This window comes from Pieris brassicae, chromosome 4, assembly GCF_905147105.1.
Source record: "Pieris brassicae chromosome 4, ilPieBrab1.1, whole genome shotgun sequence".
In the NCBI taxonomy this organism is placed as follows: Eukaryota; Metazoa; Arthropoda; class Insecta; order Lepidoptera; family Pieridae; genus Pieris; species Pieris brassicae.
In genome coordinates, this window is record NC_059668.1 from 11,451,277 (window position 1) to 11,472,583 (window position 21,307).

The 21,307-nt window shown below is 33.6% G+C and overlaps 1 protein-coding gene across 1 annotated transcript in view; it reads left to right on the forward strand.

Moving 5' to 3' along the window:
* Nucleotides 1–1,745: 1,745 nt before the first annotated feature.
* The window catches only part of LOC123708469 (zinc finger protein 177-like), a 28,280-nt gene continuing 8,718 nt past the window's right edge, over nucleotides 1,746–21,307 (forward strand). Inside the window, exons 1-3 of the mRNA XM_045659188.1 lie at nucleotides 1,746–2,203; nucleotides 18,682–18,792; nucleotides 19,021–19,192. Coding sequence (XP_045515144.1) covers nucleotides 2,015–2,203; nucleotides 18,682–18,792; nucleotides 19,021–19,192 — 472 coding nt within the window. The 5' untranslated portion in view covers nucleotides 1,746–2,014. The remainder of the gene's footprint in view (nucleotides 2,204–18,681; nucleotides 18,793–19,020; nucleotides 19,193–21,307) is intronic.

The following is a 21,307-nucleotide window of genomic DNA, read 5'->3' on the forward strand; positions in this document are numbered from 1 at the left end:
AAATTTATGAAAATATATCGCTAATTATTCACTTCCCTTGTAAAATAACATGACAATATTGTGATACGGATTGTTTTAACTAACTCACATCCGAACCTATTAGTCATGAGTTTGACAGTTTCAAAACATGAATCACATATAGATAGTCTTTGAACTCTGATATATATAAATAGATAACATACCAATATGCTTCACATCTTAATTCGGAATTGGAACAAAGCTCAACAATGCGCATGTCCAGCCAATCGCGAGTAAAACCTTCCAAACAATACAATCCGGTAATGCACAGTGCGCGCGAGCTGGGGCGGCCCTGCATTGACCACGCCCTGCCCAAACTCCGCCCATAAGCTCCTCGCGTGATTTATGAATACATTTTTAAATAACATACAATCATGTAAATCTGTCAATTGCTTATTTTGGACTGACATAAATCTGTCTCGAATGTTAACCGGAGAGTGCGCTGTAGCATTATTGTATGCGATCGTCATATGAATAGATATTAAATCGTATAATTCATGTAGTGCTTTTCATTGTAATGCCATATGTTTTATAACGCCTTACTTAAAGGACCTTTAAGTAGACTAGAGCAAATTTATTCTTTATAAATATGTATTTCGCAATAATTTCGTAAAGTAATAAAATTTAACAAAATGATGAAATAAGTTACATATAATAGTTGTACGTATTAACTGTTAATTTAAATAAAACTAATAAAAATAGGAATGGCAAATTAATCACGATATTATATAGAACACAATAAACTGAATTAATTAAACCTTAACTAAGATATGCTGTCCCGTACCCGAAGATTATCACGTTCAGTAGAAAATAGCCTGTAATGGTATGTGTTGAAGGTCCGTTATTGAATGAGGGCATGATAGGTGTATGATGCAGAATGTCGATGACCTAACACACCTGGCGCCTAACCGCAATCCGACAAGTACCTCCTGATGAATCAGTTTTAAGTAAGGCTAATAATTAATACGTGAGATTGTGATATTATTCATTGAGTTGAATTTCAATATGTACCTACCTACTATCTAGAGATGTCCGTTCGGTTAGCAATCCAAAGATATCATCTTTTTGTTCTACTTGATCCAGTCGTGTGGAATACGGTGTAACTGTCACTAATTGATTCTACCATTACAGGTTAACGGTCATGGTGATAGTTTATAGAAGTGTCTGCAGGGGATGTTTCGAATTAATTGGCAATACGGCAATGCGTTACGCTAAACGTTTTAAATTACTAATTTATTCTATAAAAAAATTATAATATGAAATTACACCTTTGGGGCGCAATATCTATTCCATCTATGTCATTAGTGAGTATCACAATTGAACATCCACAAAAATATACGAAGGACACAAATAGAACTTCTACACGTTATCAAAAATCATTAGGGCAGATGCGAAAATAAAAAAAACGGACAGGTAGCATTAAAAAATACGTTGGGATCAGGTGCGCGGAGCGAAGGCTCTGGCGCTGTGACGGGCGGCGCACGAGTCGGCAGGTGCCGCCTATGGAGGGGGCACCTCACTTGACGTCTTACAAACTCGATCAAACGCTCGAATAGCCCCTAACGCGAACGCCCAAGATCCCAATTGCCTCGAACCGCTCGCAGCGGCCTCTGTAGGGCCTTACTCCTCTCCTTTTTATCGAACAAAAAATGAACTGTAAACGCGATCACGGCCGTGCCTAAGGTCAATGTTAGCGCTTCCTTCAGTGCTCGTTCAGACAAGATCGCGCGCGCATCCTATCTCGCGACCGCCCCATCGGTATCGTGCAACGATATCGGAGTTGAACGAACCTTACCGAAATCAGTGTAGGGCTGTGTAATTTATCGCGACGTTTTAAAGGACGATCCATCAGCGCGACATCGATAAGGCCTCATCTTCCCAATAAATTATTTATGCTCATTAATTGTGATGAAGGCGAGCGGGCGCATTCCCGGTGATTATTCATTTGTGACACGGGCTTGAGGACTCGACCGATTTCGGGATATGTGCCAGTAAGATGGAGACTTTAGTACTGATCCCTCAAGAGCTGAGCTTGGCTTTGAGGCCGGGAGGGGCTAGAGGTCGGGAGGCTTCGGTTAGCGTTTGGACGTCCACGGAATTAGCCAGGGGTGCACTTTTGTATCCGTTTCAGGGGACGATAAGAATCGATAAGCTTCATGTCTACTCTTATGCGCCCGATCATGATGTGAGTACCTGAAAATAATACGAGTATGTGATGGGAAGTTATGTAAAATTATCTTCAACATCGATAAACTATAAAATGGCCCTAGTGCTAATTGACTCCTAATGTATTGACAGTATATTGAATATTTCAGTAGCTAAACTGTATAATTTTATATTGCTTTATCAAACTAAAGTGTGATAATATAGCACTTTGCATAGTTCGTAGTGACGAACTCATTTAAAAAAACACAAATATTCATATGCTTGTCCCATTTAGCACAACTAGATCTGGTAACTGATATTGAGGTAATAAGTGCTAAACAATCCCGATTATTATTTTTTATTAATAATGCTAATGTCGCGGTCTGGCTGATAAAGGTACCGAGATGCATTTATAGTGACCGTTTTCTAATACTATAGTTTTATAATATATCTTAATAGTAAGATCTCAAGTTACTATCACATATCTACTTAATTTTAAATAAATGATTTTTGTTGAATTACTGTATCCTCGTACACATATCCCATATTATATGTAAATATCATTTTAAAATATCACTTGTATAATTAACAATATCCGATTGATATAATCCGCGGCTTTATGTTTCTGCAAGTTTTCACGAAGGAAATGACTCACTCCGAATTGATTAAATAACGTCTATTGAGTCGAATGCTGGGGCGCACTGAAATTATTATCAAAATAAGTATCAGACTGACATCACTTATTAATTATGTTAATCGCTGGCTAAAAATGCTGCCGAGCGTGCGGTAAATAAACGTCAGTTTTTCATTTCAGTCCAGCTTCGTTGATACATCTAGGAAGGCATGAGCGTTGTTAGCTCGGTTTAAGACCTCCGTCTATGCACAAAGAAATATTTCAATAAGTATAAAAAATGTTTTTGACCGCAAGTGGTTCAGCCGACGAAGCTCACGTAGCGCCTCGGTTTGAGATGGTTTTTATCTCCAATCATAGAATTACACTGTTGGTATAACCGCATGATTGTTTCCAATACAGATTCGATTGTTTCAAATTGTTTGTTTATCGATATGCAACACTTTACTAGTAATATCGTAGAGCTATTTCAAATTGGTTCGTACAGTTCAAGTGTTAGGTGGTACATACCTTTATATATCTAATATCTATTGTAATCATAAGTTTTACAATTACAATTCAACTTTTTTCAAATTTAATTTCTTTTATTAAGGAGATATATTCGTTCTTTCGTTATACGTTTACGCTTAAGAAACTTTAACTAATTACAGCAACAATAAGTATAATTTTTCAAATTGTAAAAAGCCTACCGATGAGGTCTGTGAATGGAAATATCGAGATATGCATGACTTTCACCGAAATCAACTAATTCAAACTAAATCAGTTTAAGGAACGCCCGGTGTGCTCAGTGAGTAAAAGGTGTTAAAGCCTACCACTTACTTCGGTAAACAAAGAGAAAATTGCTCCATTATTATTCTATAACACCGGTGTGCTACGATGTCGCCGTTGTAAAGTCTGTCCTAGGAGAGAAAAATCGGTGGATTTGTTTTGACAAGAAACATACATACACATATTTAATTATGCAAAAAAAATATAGGTGATTATGATGGTGATATTAGGAAACAAAAACCTCGAATCTCGAAAAAATTTACTTTTTTTATACATCATCGTGTGATTCATCTATCCTGTTATCTGAAATAATAGTGAGATACAATAAAGTAATGATTACGATCGAAATTGCGACAATGTTTTACCCAAGCAATTGATAAAGTGTATAGAATAGTTTGGTTTCCTCTTCCGTATCAAATGCAATATTTATTTGCACAAATTACTATTCCTGTAATAAGTATGTCATAATATTTGTACGATAAGACAATTACAAGAACAATAATGTTTAGTTGATTGAATTGTATAATAATATGGTATTGGTGAAATTTGTGAGATTCAAGTGAGTTCCTAATTAAGACGGGTGCATTGTTCACACAAAGGCATATTTGTATTTGTAATACTGTTTTCGTAATTAATTTCAGTTCGTTAAGCTTTCATTGAGTGAGCCACTTCTCATTCGGTACAATTTACAAGTGTAAGCGATTTATTAAAAAGTTAAACGTTTAATAGAGGAGCAAAATATCAGTAATATCATATATATATTTCTATCAGTCTAAATATTTAGTTGTTGTCTACTGAGCTGTCAGATTTTTGGTTATATCTCGTATATAAAATGTTTGGTAATGATATATTTTTTTTAAATACGAAGCCTCGTTTCGGTTACACACTATAACAAAGAAAAATAATATATATAGTGGTAATGCTATAGATGATTCGAGTCCGTTACAATATACCTACATACATTTTATATAATCCAGCCTTTAAGTTAACCCGCTGAAACTTTTCGTAAGGAAGCACGCGCTGTGGCGGTCATTACGGCCCCAGCTTTGTTCCATACAAGAGGCTAATTACAATTGTCTGAGATGTTTTGACAACGGCTATTTATAATAATACCACAGAGCATTCAAACTCAGTAGATCGACTTCTAAGCCAGGTGGTTATTAACAATAATTCTGATTCTAGTTACTGTTTCGGTTATACCTACAACGTGTATATTTCTTGTGCTAGTTTTTAGATGTCACATCTTTTATTGTTACTACAGTTGTAGTGGCGGATTTATCGGTGCTCTGACGCCAGGACACTATTCAGTTTGTTCAAGTCTAGTCGGTCCCTTGAATAAGTAGAGTGTGATCACATACAGCTAGGAACTTGTCAATCAGTTTTCTTTTCTCAGTCATTCCACGTAACTATTTCTCTTTAAGTTTTAATAAATACTCGCGACGGAAGCAACTAAATTGGTCATTTTCTAAATGCTCTGAAACTTAAAAATAATAATGCAATAATTAAAACCCCGTTCGCCACACCTACGGTCAATAATTACAGTTCGTAAGTTGTAACTCTAATACATGAATCACGAACGCATAATGTTTATGAATAATTGTGAGAGTGTGGTTAGGAGAGATCCATCTATAACAGACACATTGATTTATTGCTTTTATTGGAATGAACTGTTTATATAGAACGAGAGAATAACTCACCTCTTAATCTAAACTTTATTGTAATAGTCCGCGATGTGGTACAAAGTTTGTAACTAAATTTGACCAAATTCGTATTTCTCTATTGCATTTGTTCTGTTGCTACCTAACATATAGATAGATATGTCATCGTACGATAATTACTTCATTTCGTGTGTAACTGAGCCCGAGATAATACCTCTCTAATGTGTTCACACGTTTTCTTCGCTTTGTCTCGTAAACAAAAGAATGTGCTATATATTTTCTAAAATTATTTCATTACTAAGATTATAACACAGCATTACAGCAACAATTCTAAACAATACTAAATATAATAATTTAAAGGGTTTCACTTTGGAGTTATTTTCGGATACTACGAACTTAGAAGTCCTTTTAAATATAATTCTAATTTTTAAACGTGTTGTGTATTACACGATGGAGCTTAAAAACAGAAGATTGTATTTAATATAGTCAATTTAATTCACTTATTTATTTATATACTATATTCAATAACGGGGTTGGACTGTAGGGACGCCTTAACCCAAATGTTGTTCAACTAAGCAGTAGACCGTGTTATCCGTAACATTATTGAGCTCGACATTGGTATAAGGCGTTATCATTGGTAGCACAAGGTTGATTGGTTGATGGTTACGGGGCCGGCCCAGATACCGCTGGAAGGACGCCACGGAGACGGGCTTACACGAACTTCAAGTGGCCGATTGGCAAACAGCAGCGCAAGATCGATGAAAGTGGCATTGTCTTGTGTCAGAGGCTAAGACTCACTTTGGGACGTTGCGCCAGCGGAGCGTGTAGTAAGTAAGTAAGTATGTTTAAAAATATACTTACTACTTTCTAAGACATATTGGTATATGCATTTCTTGAGAATAAATTTAAATTTTTACAAACTTTTAAAGAAGACTTTCGCATTGTCACTGGCCAGTAAGGTTTCCGGCTTGGCCAAAATGGAGCTAAACAATACGAAGTAAAAAGCGAATAAGTTACCACATTAGAGAGAACAGTGGTTCAACAAAAGCGAAAGTTCATTCATGAGATAATTGTGTTTCACTGGATTGCGTCACATCAGTTTTTCCTTGGCCGATGAACTTGCATGGAAAAGATTTTTTTATCGCCATATTGTCTAGTCTTTTGTAGGAAGTAAATGCGAGTAGCTTCTTCTAAGCCGTCGTTGGGTTGGTGGAAAGTGCCAGTAGTAAGTACTTGCATAAAATGTACTTTATGATTAACTATTTAGACTAATTTGAGATAAATTTGATTATCAAAGTTTTTGGCAAATCAAAAATCTGCTTTTATAAGTTTATTGTAATTGTAAATTTGTTGTATCTGACTTTATTTATATTTTATATTGGACAAAATATAAATATTTTTATTATTATTTAAACACAATGCTAACGTTAATATAATATACTAGGTGTATAAATAAGCATTAACGAAATTGTCCGTGCCTCATTAATGCCAAAAATCCTTAATCCTGTTTATCAAAGTAAACTTTGCCCATGAAGAGAATGATAATATGTTAACTCCATTAATAAAAAACACTCAAATATTACGCGGGTGTTGCTAACGCATTTCCAGGATGTTTATCTTTATGGTAGAAAAATAATCACATAAAGGCAAGCCGCCTTCGTAGCATATTTTATTTTTCATTTAAATTAATATAATATATATATAATAATATAATAATATATATATAATATAAACTTATAATAGCCGCTGAATGTTTTATCAAATTCGATAATAGTTTTGCAAGCGAAACATAATACGTAAGATAACGTTAAAGAGAAATAGACTTGTAGCTCTTTTGTTATTTCTCATTTAAAATTCAGTTCTCGTCAATATAATACAAAAAGTTTTAATTTTCAAAACATCAGTTTGGACTGTAATTGCTAAATGAATATGGCCATTGAAATCTTATATCGGTATCGTAAAAACTGTACTATAATCTGATGTGATAAGCGCATGCAAATCGTTAATAATATTCAAACTTATATTATTATCTAAGCCATAAATGAACAACAAATAGAAGGAGGCTTATCTACTCTTGAACCGTATTGAAAGAAATAAAATTTGATATGTAATGGTCACTTGCGGTATCTTTGATAAAGGCGATATTATTTTATGAAACCATCAGAATTTGATCGTTGCTAGTACTATTAGACTATTAATTAAATTATTGGTCATTAATTTAAGAGTAGCAATTACAGATGGAGCTAAATATTGTTTGTCTAAGCTTTCGAAAAGATTATGGAAACCGACCTTAATTCTAAGTGCACTTTTACGTTAGGAGCGGAAATCAGATGAATATGTTTCTTAAATGCGATGATAAGGATCAAAAGAGTTTTAGCAGGTATATTTTGATGATAAAGCAAAACTATTAATCTATCTTTTGTCCGATTACAACAATCGATTAATATCGAATTAATAAATGATAACAAAAGCGCTTAATACCATTAGGTGATCTCGATAGCACGTTAATTAATTGAAAACAGATGGTACCTTGTTAGTCGATTCAATCGAATTAATTGGTATCAGTATAATCGACCAAATACAATAACCTCCTGGAGTCTGCTTTCTGTCGTGATCACCTATTGTTCATAACTGTACAAAGAAAGCTAAGTTTTAAACAATAATAATTTGAAGTAAAAAATACTTCTGGTCTATCGTTTCAAACCGCAGCGTGAAAATGTAAATGATGAAGGCTCGCTTTCAATTCGTTATTTATTTAACTCTTGACAGAATCTCAGCCGGTAAGTCGTGGTGAGACTAGTTACTGTGAAAATTATAGTTACTTGACTGTTATCTGAACTAGAGGGCGAGGTAATAAAATATAATTATTTGTTGGAAACCAATTTGTTGGTTTGATTTGTTACAAGTTAGCAATGAAATAACTGGAGTACCAGGTCTATTTCATAAATACGTTGAGATATTCCTTTCGGTTAAGTTCGTAATATCGCAAACATGAAACATTCGTAACTTAGCTACTTTTAAGTGGAAATAATAAATTCTAATCGTGTCTGATATCAATTAATATTTAAAATAAGTAAACTGCTCTTTAATTACCTCTATTTTCCCGTTTTGCGCCTTTGCCATTTGGTTGATCGCGTATATTCATTGCTCGCAGAGGTTTTTAGATTTTGAGGACAAATACGCCTAAAATAATAATTAAACAACTATTAACTTCAGCAATAAGAAGGTCTGTTCTAAAAGACGCATACAACAAGGACCAATAAGTAACGGAACTGAAGACCGGAAACACTCCATCATATGCGTCATTAGTCAAATTGCGATAAACCGTAAAAAATACAATAAGACCGGTGCAAATTTGAAAAAGCCCATATTTTGTTACCTGACAAAATAATCATCAACAAATCATCAATGGCCAAGAGACTAGACATTTGGGTAAAAAAAACTATAACTAATGCTCGAAAATGGTTTCACTAATGCGATGTAATTTGATGAGAATGAGAATGTTTTCGTAGTTTTTTATTAGTGCTTATCTATTGATGACGTATTGGACAACGATAAAATAATGATAATATTAGTTGCTTTATGAGCACACTATTAGTTAACTTCTTCACTTTACTCGTCAAAAATAATAAAAAAGTTACAACAATAATTCTGTTATAATCATAACATTATCGTTGACCGCCGCTTCCATATTTTTTTACAAATAAAGGTTTAAATCAGGTTGTTTTTTTATGAAAGTGTGAAAGATTGTTTTAAATTGCTTGCTTATCAGCAAATATATTCCATGTTATAGATTCGGTTTAAAACTATTCGGAATCATTTTACTATAGAATATCAGTATTGAGTATCATGGGAAAAGAAAAGTCACAAGTTGACCGTGACGGCTTAAATTACGATCAGTTTGATATCAATTGTCAAATACCTATCGCTGTATGAGCATTGGTGCGTTAACATGAGAACATGATGGAGGAATGTTAGTTTTTGCGGCTTTAATTGATTAGGTAGCATGTACGTGTATGTCCTCAAGTAGATCAACTATTCTTTTAAAAGTAGCCACTCGACACGCATCAAATATAAAGTATGATAATAACCTCTGTTTGATATTGAACTTAATGTACGTGACTGATTATTGATTTATGGAGATTTGTTCAATCTATAAAAACCTAATGCGAACACATGACGTTCAATTGTGCTCCGTTCTCACAGTCGACTTCTGGTCGTTAACCTACAACTTCATTGATAATTCCACACTATTTTCACTTTCTTAATAAAGTAGGCAAATCAAATGCAGAACGAGATTAAATATTCGTATTGATTATGCAAATTTTTTTGAAAACGACAGGACGTCCGCTGCGAGCTGACGAAATTCTGGTTCCCAGACACTATGGAGGAAACGCGATCGAGCATCACGTTAGGCAAGCTTTATCAATGTTATCGGAAACAACATAATGAGATGCAATTTCATTCATATATTTAAATTCTTCCCACCTAAATTAGCTAGAATTAGCTTTTAATGTTTATATCAACCGTGTAACTTATTAAATTCGAATGGTAAATTAACAGTTCTGAATTATTATCGTTACACATTATCTTTTGTTATGTAAGTAAGATGATTTGTATTTCTGATATTGATGTAGAGTAATTCAAATAGGTGATTACTTCGCCACTTAACATCTGCCGCATCGCAGGTATTTATAAACGAATGCATTCACCACACTACTACTTCTTAATCAATCAATGGAACGAGTTCTTTGAATTGTACGACCACTGACGCTGAATTATTTGATCTTAAATATTCACCTTTCATTTTGATCCAGTAATGGAACAAGAATGAATTGATAGATAGACCTCAATGCTAATAAAAGTTCGTGACTGCCGAATGATTGGTAATGGAAATGCTTAGTGATTAGTTGTCGGATATTAAGAGCATAGTTCAAAAGTTAACACTTGTGGATAAGTTAGGGTCAAATGCATTAGCCACCTATCGGGCGGCAAAAAGTTCAAACACAACATAACATTAAGAGACATGTTGTACAGTGTGAGGTGCATAAACAATAACAAGTTCATCTTAAAATAAATTATTTATATGAAATAGCACTTAATAAAATGAATCATTAGAATATTAATAATGCAATTAAGGGTCAAGGCTTTCGACGCCATCTGAACACCGGAAGGGAAGTCGTTAATGAATGTGGGACTTTGTCAATTGACGCTCAAACCAAACCAGATAAAAATGTCTCTTATATCGTAACGGTTGTTTCTCCAATAAAATATTAGCAATTTTTAATTATATAAAATATCTAGTGCATGGCGGCTTTATTTCTATTTATTTGCTTTGCTAGCATTAAAGACAGTAAATACTTCAACTCGAAACATTAATTTCGTAATTTATTCGATTTCAATCAGTTCTGTCTGGTTCGATGATTAATAATTTTCTGGTATAATTACTTTACCGTAAATATGTCTTATTTAAATTTATTTGTATGTGAACTTAAGATCGGCGGCTAATAGAATAAACACGCACTGATTAAGTGGGCTGTTAAGGATTTTTATGAATTAATTAAAAATTAATCAGCGTTCATAAACGTTAATTACGAGCGTTCTTAAATTATAAAAAAAGAAAATTTAATTGAAATTAATTCCAATCAAGAAACCATGCTTTGATAACAGACAGTGATCTCAATAGTAATTTATATTTTTTATTAAACTCAAGATATTTAAATAATTTATTTATATAATACGAGGTTTATACTAAACAGGTTCTATCCGCAGTGTAACCTCAGTAAGAGCCACCGCAAATTACTCACTCATATTTCACCGCATTGCGACTTGACATCTAATATTTTATTAACTATTCATGTTCATTGTCAAGACACATAAATACCTAAATTATAAGTTTAACCAACTGTCAGAAATTATGATGATCAGGGGTTGAATGGCCGAGCAAAAAAGTATAATATACCCAAGTGGTTCTAACAGGGTCAATAGTAATTTGTATTAGGTAGGATTCGCTCCAAAAAATACCTTTCACGAAGCGTCGTAAAATGTAGTCTAAGAGAGTTTCTTCTTCTTTCTGTTGTCTGAGAGCATACATCGCGCTGATACTTGAACAGAGGACTTCGGATAAATTTCTTCAAAGTAATTCAGACCAAATCAGTGGCATAGAGTATAATATTATGATCAGCTCGTTATAATTTTAGTTAAAGGTTCGGGTAAATATGTTTTAACTACATATAAGAATATGTATAAGATTTTGTAAACGGTATTATTTGAACACAAATGGTCGTGCTAATTTTCGGTTTTCGTAAAGAGATGTATGTGGTGATACAATGTTAAATCTCTGTTAGCACAGCAGCTGCATATAAATAGCAAAAAGTCTCTGGAAGAATTGCATACATATCAATTGTAGCTGGTTTAGTGGGCTTTTAACAAATTATTGTATAATTCGTTATAAAGCCAAGCCTGAGGTAATTCTTTTTTTAACTGTTTTCAACACGCGTGAGTGAGTGCATGAATGAAATGTGAGACTACGTATTAGGTCTCAGAAGCATCTCCAACACTGCGTAAGGTGTACTCATAACCCACTCCTTTAATCGTATTTTTACATTGTAGACGGTGAGCGAGTAGATATTCAGCAGCCTATTTAATTTATTATAGACATAGTCTGCTTGTATATTGTGTCCGGCGAAGTCAGTCCTTACCGTCTGATCGACGCTCCCCTATCTCTTTTTAGGCACACCTTACTGGATCGCTCTGTGCTATTAAAATTACACTTAAGTTATACAGCTTCCTAACGGAAAGTAATTGGCTGAGATGGTAATGCTCTTTCGATGGGAATATCGGAATAGCATTACCTTTAAAACAGCCCCATGCTTTATTTCAAAAAAGAAATGTTTTACTGGCGCTCCCCATACGTTTATACAATATGTTAGAATGGACTGAGCGAGTGAAATGAAAATTCTTTTAAGTATTAAATTTCATGTAACGTGTAGCAAAATTTTAAAAATGTATGTCAATTTCCTTAATCTACCTGTCATGGACTCTATATGGGGATACCATGATAGTCGCTCGTCTATAAAATGCCTAAATATATGTTAGGGCTAACTTTTGTGATTGAAGTACACGACCAGTTATTGACTCTTTGCATATCGCAGTTATGTATTTTAATTTTAAAATCTTTCGGTGGTTTAGTTCGATTAGAGATTCTGAGACATATATAGGTCAGACATACTTACTTTCCTTTTTATTGAGAGACAAGACCATCAAGCTACTTAACAATAGTTGTCAGTCCAAGTTCCGTTGATTTTTTTACTTCTGTTCAGTTAAAACCAAATGGCGCTACAACCTTTTTAGGTCTGGGCCTCATATTTCTGTATCTGTTTCATGATCATTTGTTGATCGAATAGGCAAGTAGGTGAACAGACTTCTGTGCCTGACGCCCGCCGTTGTTTGTTGTTGTTTTCATCATCAGGTTTTACTTCACCTTCTGAGCTAATGTTAAATGCGCACATAGAAAGAAAATCCATTGGTGCACAGCCGAGAATCGAACCTACGACCTCTGGGATGAGACTCGCACGCTGCAGCCACTAGGCCAACACTGCTCTGTCCAGTAAAACCCTGTGAAAAGTACAGCTGTATCATCCGCATAGGAAAATATTTGCCCGTGATCAAGTTTTAGATTGTTTATCTTAATGCAATAAATGTTAAAAATTATATTTTCATTCTCTGTGTTCGGCTTGAAAGGTATATAAATAATATATGAGCATTAAAATTGTACATTTGATTTTCTAAATTATTGCTGGATAATTATGCGCGCAATGTTAAAGGCGCATTATTTTCAAGTTTTGGTATAAAGTAATTAATATCGAGACGAATGACATTTTTACGTTTCCTGTGATACTTGTTTTATCTATTTAAGTGATCGACATATAAAATACAGTGTTTTTATTAAAAAAGCTTAAAGTTAGGAGAGTTTAATTTAATTGGCTGGACCATTGTCATTAGCATCAGACCACGTTAAGTTATCAACAATGTTAAGCCGATTTAAATAAAACGATTTATTTGCTTTACATCTTTATCTCAAGTTAACAGTTATAAATAGTTACTATTAGAGTTATCTTACGACTTCTTCGATGTCATTTTTCCATTATATAATAACATAGTTTCACTGTGTCGTAATAAAATAAATAGAGTCTTGTGTTACTGTCAGAGTTGAATATTTTTATATTATAATACAAAAATATTCAACTCTGACAGTAACATGGCGATTAATTGTTATCTTGTATCACACGAGAGTGATAAGGACAAAAATTAATAACATATCTGCATCTATGGGTGAACATTTTTTTCTATGATATGACGATAGCTAAAATAATTGTTGATTTAGCTTTTGCTTATAAAAAGGCAACGCAATCCAGCCTTACCTAAACAAATTTCGTTTGCGTATTGCCCTTGTCAGTATTGATAAAATTTGTTGCACCTCATTAAAATCCCAACGAATATTACTGACTACTAAGATCAGTAGCTTAATCGTTCATTAATTTGTTAAACGTGAAAGCAAACGTACCGCTCGCATCGATTTATTACTTTTTTTCTCAGCTCGTTTATTGTATGCCTTATTTTTATAAAATACTGTTTGATTTCCACCGACATCATTCATTTTGTTGATAAAACACGTGATTGTGGTCTATCTGTAATCACATTAAACGTTTTTACAATTTTTCTTTACTAATCGGCAAGTGACTGGACTTAACAGATTAATAGAAATATATTTTTTGCGTCATTATAGGAATGTATGACCTATTGGACTTACGATACATTTTATATAAATGGTATAAAGTATATACTTCACAGGAGTAAGTAAGACTGATATAAAATATAACTTTTGCATGAATAATTATATGAAAGCAATATCCATAAAATATTTATATTGCATATAAATCGTACGATGCCTTTAATTGCAACGATAAGAGATACATATATCCTTTAAATCATGGAAATTAAACATGACTTCAGCCTCAGGTACTTTTAAAGTAGTAGTCTAGCAGATTTGCTTATTAATAAGTGCGGCAAAGAATTTGTATCGGCTAACGGTAAAGCCCGGAATGCTAATTCGTTTCTTAGCTGGCAATACTCATTTATCTCTTAAACACAGGTAACTAGTGCATAGTTTAATTCGATAGATTATCTTTATGTGCCTTCTTAATTATTACTGTCTCGATTTGAATTAAAATTGATTGCAAGTGATTTATTCGACGAGAAAATTGAGGTGCTTCAAAAATCGCTTCTGTGAATATAATTAACCAGTCGGTTTTCAATATGCAACATTTAGTAAAATATACTAAACCTAATTTGAAAGTCCGCTGCTGGTGTTATGCTGGATTTTTAATATCAAGTAATTTTATTAATTCTTACAACGCGTATCTATTTCGTTGCCAATGTAGAAATATGGCTTTCTTCTGTTATACCTTCTTCTTCACGGGCTAGAACTTAAATAACAACGCCACCGACACAACATCGAAAACCGGTAATGTATGTAAAACCGGATAATACAATCGTGTCGTACAGCATAATTGATCAGACATGGTGGATAAATTAAGTCTTTTTATGCCCCATCGCAACGAGATTGGAACATGTTTTTGTATTTACTCTCAATGTAATAAAACGCCTAATTGAATTCCATGGATATCTCGTGGTACCTTTTGGTCGTTATGCAATTTGTTAAATTCATTTAATGTTTTAATTTATCGAAATAACGAGCTATTGCCTTATCTACAGTAGTACTTGCTTTCTTACGTTATGTTATACGATGCATATTTTCTAGTTTATACGGGAACATGTATGTGTTTTCAAGGAAACCGAAAGATAAATTGTAAGAAAAAGGCAGAAGAGAAAAGGAGATAGCTTAGAAGGCTTACTCCCGCTTACCGAATTGCCTCTGTGTATCCCGAATGCTTTAACCCTGTTATTTAGACCAATTATTACGTCAGAAAGGCATTTAAGTAAAAAAGCGATAGAATGCGCCAAGTCCTTGATTAAAAATGTGACAGGTTGATTGTGGAAGTTTTCGTCTGCCCGGTTGAGTACTTTTTGCACGCCCTATCGTGTGGTACCATCCTCATATACTCGTAGTAGCAAACATTTTCACACTACTTTCGTAATATTTGAACATAATTCAAAGTAAACATAATCATTTTAATTACTAATGTTATTTACAGCAGCATTTACCTACGACTTTGCTGAAAACAACTAAAGCAGTTATATAATGTAAGATAATCACAATTACAACTAATTACATGTGCATTACCGTATCAATTTCAAAATAACAGGTGAATTGCTAATTAATTGAATAACAAACAAGTGTAATTTCACGCCTTTTGCGTGCAATATTGAGCGTGACGTCACGCTTCGGTATACCACGTGCAGTACTGGAGGGGGAGTGGCAGAGCATGACCATTGAGTTATCTTAAAGTTCCATCTGGAAAAATGTACAAAACTACTAAGAGTCTTAAAAAATGTGTTTATCAGCTTATTTAATAGATCATCAAGCGCCCAAATTCACGTTATGTACACATTTTTTACATATAATGTCTCATAACGCTTTTTAGTTGAAGGATCCCTTATTATGAGATGAAAATAGAAACCTCTCATTAAACAGTTTCCGGGTTGATATTTGCAAACTATTATTTTGTACACTCACATCGCAAAGGCTGTCAATTGGATCACAATCAACCGGTGGGCCGAAGATAAAATGAGATGCAATTTCGATCATGACTGTACGACTCCGGGCCGCAGACGCCTTTGAGACTTACGTGGTCCATGTGATAGGTAAATGAAAGTATGCTTATCGCGTATGAGAAATATTTCCAATTGTAATAATGAAGGATTATTCTTATTATAATTCTTATATCTTTCTAATCATATGCGCATTTTATAACATTTTATAATTCCTTTATATACATAGTTTCATATTTATTTTTTAAATTGGTTTAGACTTAAAATACGTAGCTGTAATAATGGAATGTTATATTAATTCGCATTACGGGACATTAAGGTGCAGAAGAACGCTCACCTGCCACTTGCACCATACAGTACACGGAGCGTAGCGCGTAATGTCGTATTATTATTGCGTACCTGCGGCCTTCACGACTCGCTTGAATTACTCTCTTGTTGGGCACGTGCTCTATCCGCAGACAAACTGATGTTTTCTATATATAAGATTAAAAAAAATGTATTACATGAATCATAAAAACAAATTCTAAAGCGGCAACATTTTCTCAAAGACATCAGATATCTTCAGGAGCAGGCTAGCAATGTTTCAAAACCTACTTCTCTCTAAACTCATCTTTGTAAAGGTCACAGCATTTCACCATTTTAATTCATACAAAAATATTATCTAAATAATATAAATGTATGACTTAGTTAAGTTAGTACTTTTTAATCTTTATTATTTTTAATGTAACCGACATAAAATACCTGTTTCCAATTTCTATCCATATTAGTTTACGGTCAATAGAAGTAACAAGTGTTCGACGTTCTTAAAAATATGCGCGTGCGCCGAGCAATTTGGTGGAAGTGCGGCAAATAATCGCCTCCGGCCGCAATCATGCCTGCACCGTTTTCATTGTCACGCGAAAATTATACCACGCTTGTTAAATTGCTTCGCCTTCATATTTTCAATAGAACCACTACTGTGCAAAAGTAATAAATAAATAAAAAATTAAAGACGAAAGGTGATCGTTCCTAATTTTATTTTATTACAAACAATTGTTTTATCAGCCGAGTATTTTCGCTGATATTGACAATTGCCAACGATAGTTGTACAGTTTGACAGATTTATAGATAAATTTCCCTCAACTGTTTCATTTCTAACACTCAATTGTAATTACCTTGCCTTTCGTATTAAGAGTAAAGAGAGTCGTGCCACGTCGTATATTGGAAACGAGCAAAGCCTACTCTGCGCATGCGACGTAAGTGCTGGGATGTCAGTAATGTTGGCCTGCGGCTCAGACGTTCATTTGGGCTTCTGTTTAAGAACGCAATCATTAAATTATAATATGATTTTTTTCATGTTGGATATTATAATACACGAAAATTAAGTCCTACACAATTGTTTCAAAGCGATTAAACCCCCTTTGGAAAAAAATCTAAAATTATAAATTGTGAATCTAAGTTATAGGCTTAAAAAAGTAAAAACAGCTTGGGATATATGAACTTTCTTGGTTTATTTTGAAGCGCTCACGACGTCAATTAAATTTGATTGAGACAATTTGTGAGATCGATTAAAAGTCGATATTGAATCGATAGTTGGGTCACGTTGCATAATCTTGAAGGGAATGTTTTATTCATTTTAAATTGAACTTGGGAGCTTCACTTGGATGGTTTAACAATTTTTAATTTCTGTTAGTAAGTATGAGTAGGTTATTATATTGACTTATTCTTATAGAAAGATATGCTGACTCAGCTTTAGCATATTATAGTGATATGTTACATGTTATATGTATGATATGTGATATGTTAAATACTAGTGTTGAACAACGAAATCATTAATCACGAACACAAGCAGCTAAAATTTCAAACACTGGTGTTAAAATTATGCAAATGTAATTTTTATTACCTGTTAACACCTAAGGAGACATTATTGATGAGTTTTTTGTAAAAAACGACAAAACCATATTTATTGAGGTGTCCTGAATGTTGTATTTATTGCACGTTTAGAACTAATTCTCACGATTACTAATTAAACTTAAGAATAAAAAATAAAATTGTTATTTTTTTTATGTTCTTACAAAATTAGACTTAATTACAGATAACAATAACTGTTAGCTTCACCACATGCCTAATAGGCAGATTTTGCTAACCTTTCAATATATAATAAAAACGTAGATGTGGACCTAGAAATTTAAGGATAAAATCTATATTACTTAAAAGATTCATCGTAATAAATATTAGGTATAATTCATCATTAACTAATTTATTAATATTGTTGTTTCACGACAGGCCACTTAGAAATAAAGCAATAAAAAACCTTAAAAATGTTAACATATTATCTTTATTGAAACCCTTCAGTCTGTGGTTAGATAAGAAAGTAAATGCAATTTGCATCTGTGATTTCTAGTTATTTTATGTGCATTGCTGTGCCATCTATGATAACGCACTATTTTTAATATTATATATATGCTAATCCTGTCCCTACGTGAACTAGATATGAGATTATCCTCATCGCAAACTTTAATCATATTTATTTTGTCAGATATAGTACTAATGAAGATTGTCCTTCTAATAATGATATTATCAGTTGATACGTGTTTAGTCAACATAGCATTTACGTATCAGTCAAATCAGCGAGATTATAGCGAGGGAATTGAAAATTATTGAATAAATTAAATGTCGGACGTTGTCTTCATTCTGGACACCCCTAACAAATATATATTATATATATTTGTATCATCTTTGTTTCAGATTCGTCATAGGTTTGGACTTTACGACGAAGTGTGCACCTCAGGGGGAGTTCAGGTCAGGCATTGCAATTGGGTTCGGTTCTTACGGGTCTCGGAAAATTATGGACCACAGGTTAGTACTATTTTATTAATGGTATCTATTAACATTTCACATAATGTAATCTCTGATAAAAATAAAAATAAAACAAACAAACTTTTACACATTTTTCACACATTCACAATAATGGATTTCCCTCAGGAGCCTAACGCCTATACATCAAAACATAAACCCCGACCATGTTTCTTGTTTACAGTGAAAATATAGCTTCCGAGGCCCGTCTATCAGTATTATTGTTCTCAGGTGAACCTTGTGTGCACAAAGGTGAAAGGTGAGCCAGTCTACGAGGCAGTGAAGCCTGTATCTCCTCATACGGAACTGGTGGTCTACTACTTGCCCGAAAGACCGGAAGAACTGTTCTTTGTCAGGATGAGGAATAATTTGTATCGACAGACGATGGATTCGATTTTAGAAGGTACGTCTAATGTAACAAGTTAAACAGATATAACTTAATTTACTAGTACGTAGTATTCCATTATAATTTTTCTAGTTAACTATTAAGGCCATTCAAGTAATATTAACATGTTATGAAAAAGCAAAGCAATTATTCACAGTAACTCAATGGCCAACATCAATTATACCCGTTAATTAGTAAATGAATGTTTGTGATTCAGTGAAACCGTTAATTCCATCTTCCGAGTCCATGCATAAAAGTAATGTCCGGCCATGTTTATCAATGTGTTCTATAAGTGGTTTACTCTGTATTAACAGGTGGTTGTTATGTTAGAATGTAGAGAAAGTAGAGTACATAAACCGTTTACGATCGACAAAGTAATTGGAAGGTATGGGCGATGCGTGAAAATGGTGGAAATTATACCTTTCATATTGGGTTACAAATAGCTATTAATGAATTAAGTGATTGGACTATAAAAATACCGTTTTTCTGATTTGCAATAATTTAAAGAATTTACTAGAAGCACTTCTAGCCTTCTAGCACTCCTATATAATGCAATATGAATGGTTTTATTGAAGGAGCATAATTAATTAACAAGTAACGTAACTACGGTTTGATTAAATATTTAAATTAAATAACTATTACCCAAAATAGACACTTAATATAAATAAAATCACGCCCTTTTGCATATAAATGAGAGTAAAAGGTGTTTATACATTGCGTATGAATAAAGTCTCAATTAATAACATCAACCTTCACATTTAACACATTACAAAATATTAACATTCCTCAATCTTTGCGTCTTGTACCGTTTATAGGTATCTCTCTTTAGGGCATGGAAGCAGGCATTAAACTAATTGTTCAGAAGGTCTTATTATATCAGTTTAATCATAATATATATTAAATGCAGAACATTTGCTAAAATTCGCCAGAATGTTTTGTCCCTAACGTTTGCTTCGCGTCGGCAGCTCAAAGGGTTGCTAAGTGGATGTATTCACACGATAGTACGAGTGTCTAGATTGAGACCGCGGTGTACACGCGACAGATAACGGGTAGCATTCTGCGGGATGAGTCTTGAATAGCCGACGGAATTATATCAAATTAATATTGAATTTATTGATAGAGGATCTCATTGAAATCTTCCGCGTTAGGTTAGTGTTTTCAATCTTATTATTGCAGGAGGCACCGGTTTCATTGAATACCTAAATGTACAAGGATTGTTCGCTACTGATGTGAATGTATTGATCACCGCCTATGAGCAATAATAAGTGATAAAATAAATATTTTTCCAATATACCGGGGGCGATCTTCCTTATTACATTTTTATCAGGTAGGAGGCGGAACCTCAAAGCAAATGCTCGACATCTCACAGGCCGGTAGTGAGTGTTTCGTGATTGCTTTTTTATCTTTGAAAAACCGATCGATGACACGAAGCAATAGAAGCTCAATTTATTAGTACATAATTATTCATAGCAATATGATTAAAAAATATATTCCTTGTTTCTTAAGTAGGTACTTTGATATGTCATGTTCGTATACATTAATATTAGGTAGGTGCAAATATATAATTCAAAATGTAAATAGTAAACATTAAATTCCATTACCTTCAATTGAGGAAACGAAAATTCTCAGAATATTTTAAAAGTTGATTGTGGTGATCAAACTGATAGTTATGTTCGAATAATTCACAAAATAACAAATCGATAATTTGAAATATAAAGAGCAAAGGGAATTCACTCTAAATTCCTCACTTAAGAGATGAATGAGAATCAGAAACAACTATAAACTTTATATTGGGATCGATAACGAATGCGGCACCGTTTGCATCAAAGGCAGATCCGATCGCTCTCGTATCGATTATTCGAATGCGGCAGCTGTCAACGGAAGCACTGTATCGGTACAGAAACATCGCGAAATAATTTCAGTCTTTACAAGAGAATTTCGCCTTTTTCAATTATATTGGGACATCATATTTAGATAGATAGACAATAAATCCATCAGTTTCCAACATCGTTAAGTTTCACTTAATACACCGTGTATTATATTAAGTGAAAATAAACTACGTCGACGTTAGTTCAAATCGATTGAAAAGTGCAATATATACTTAGAGATGTATATCTTTAAGTATTTATTGTA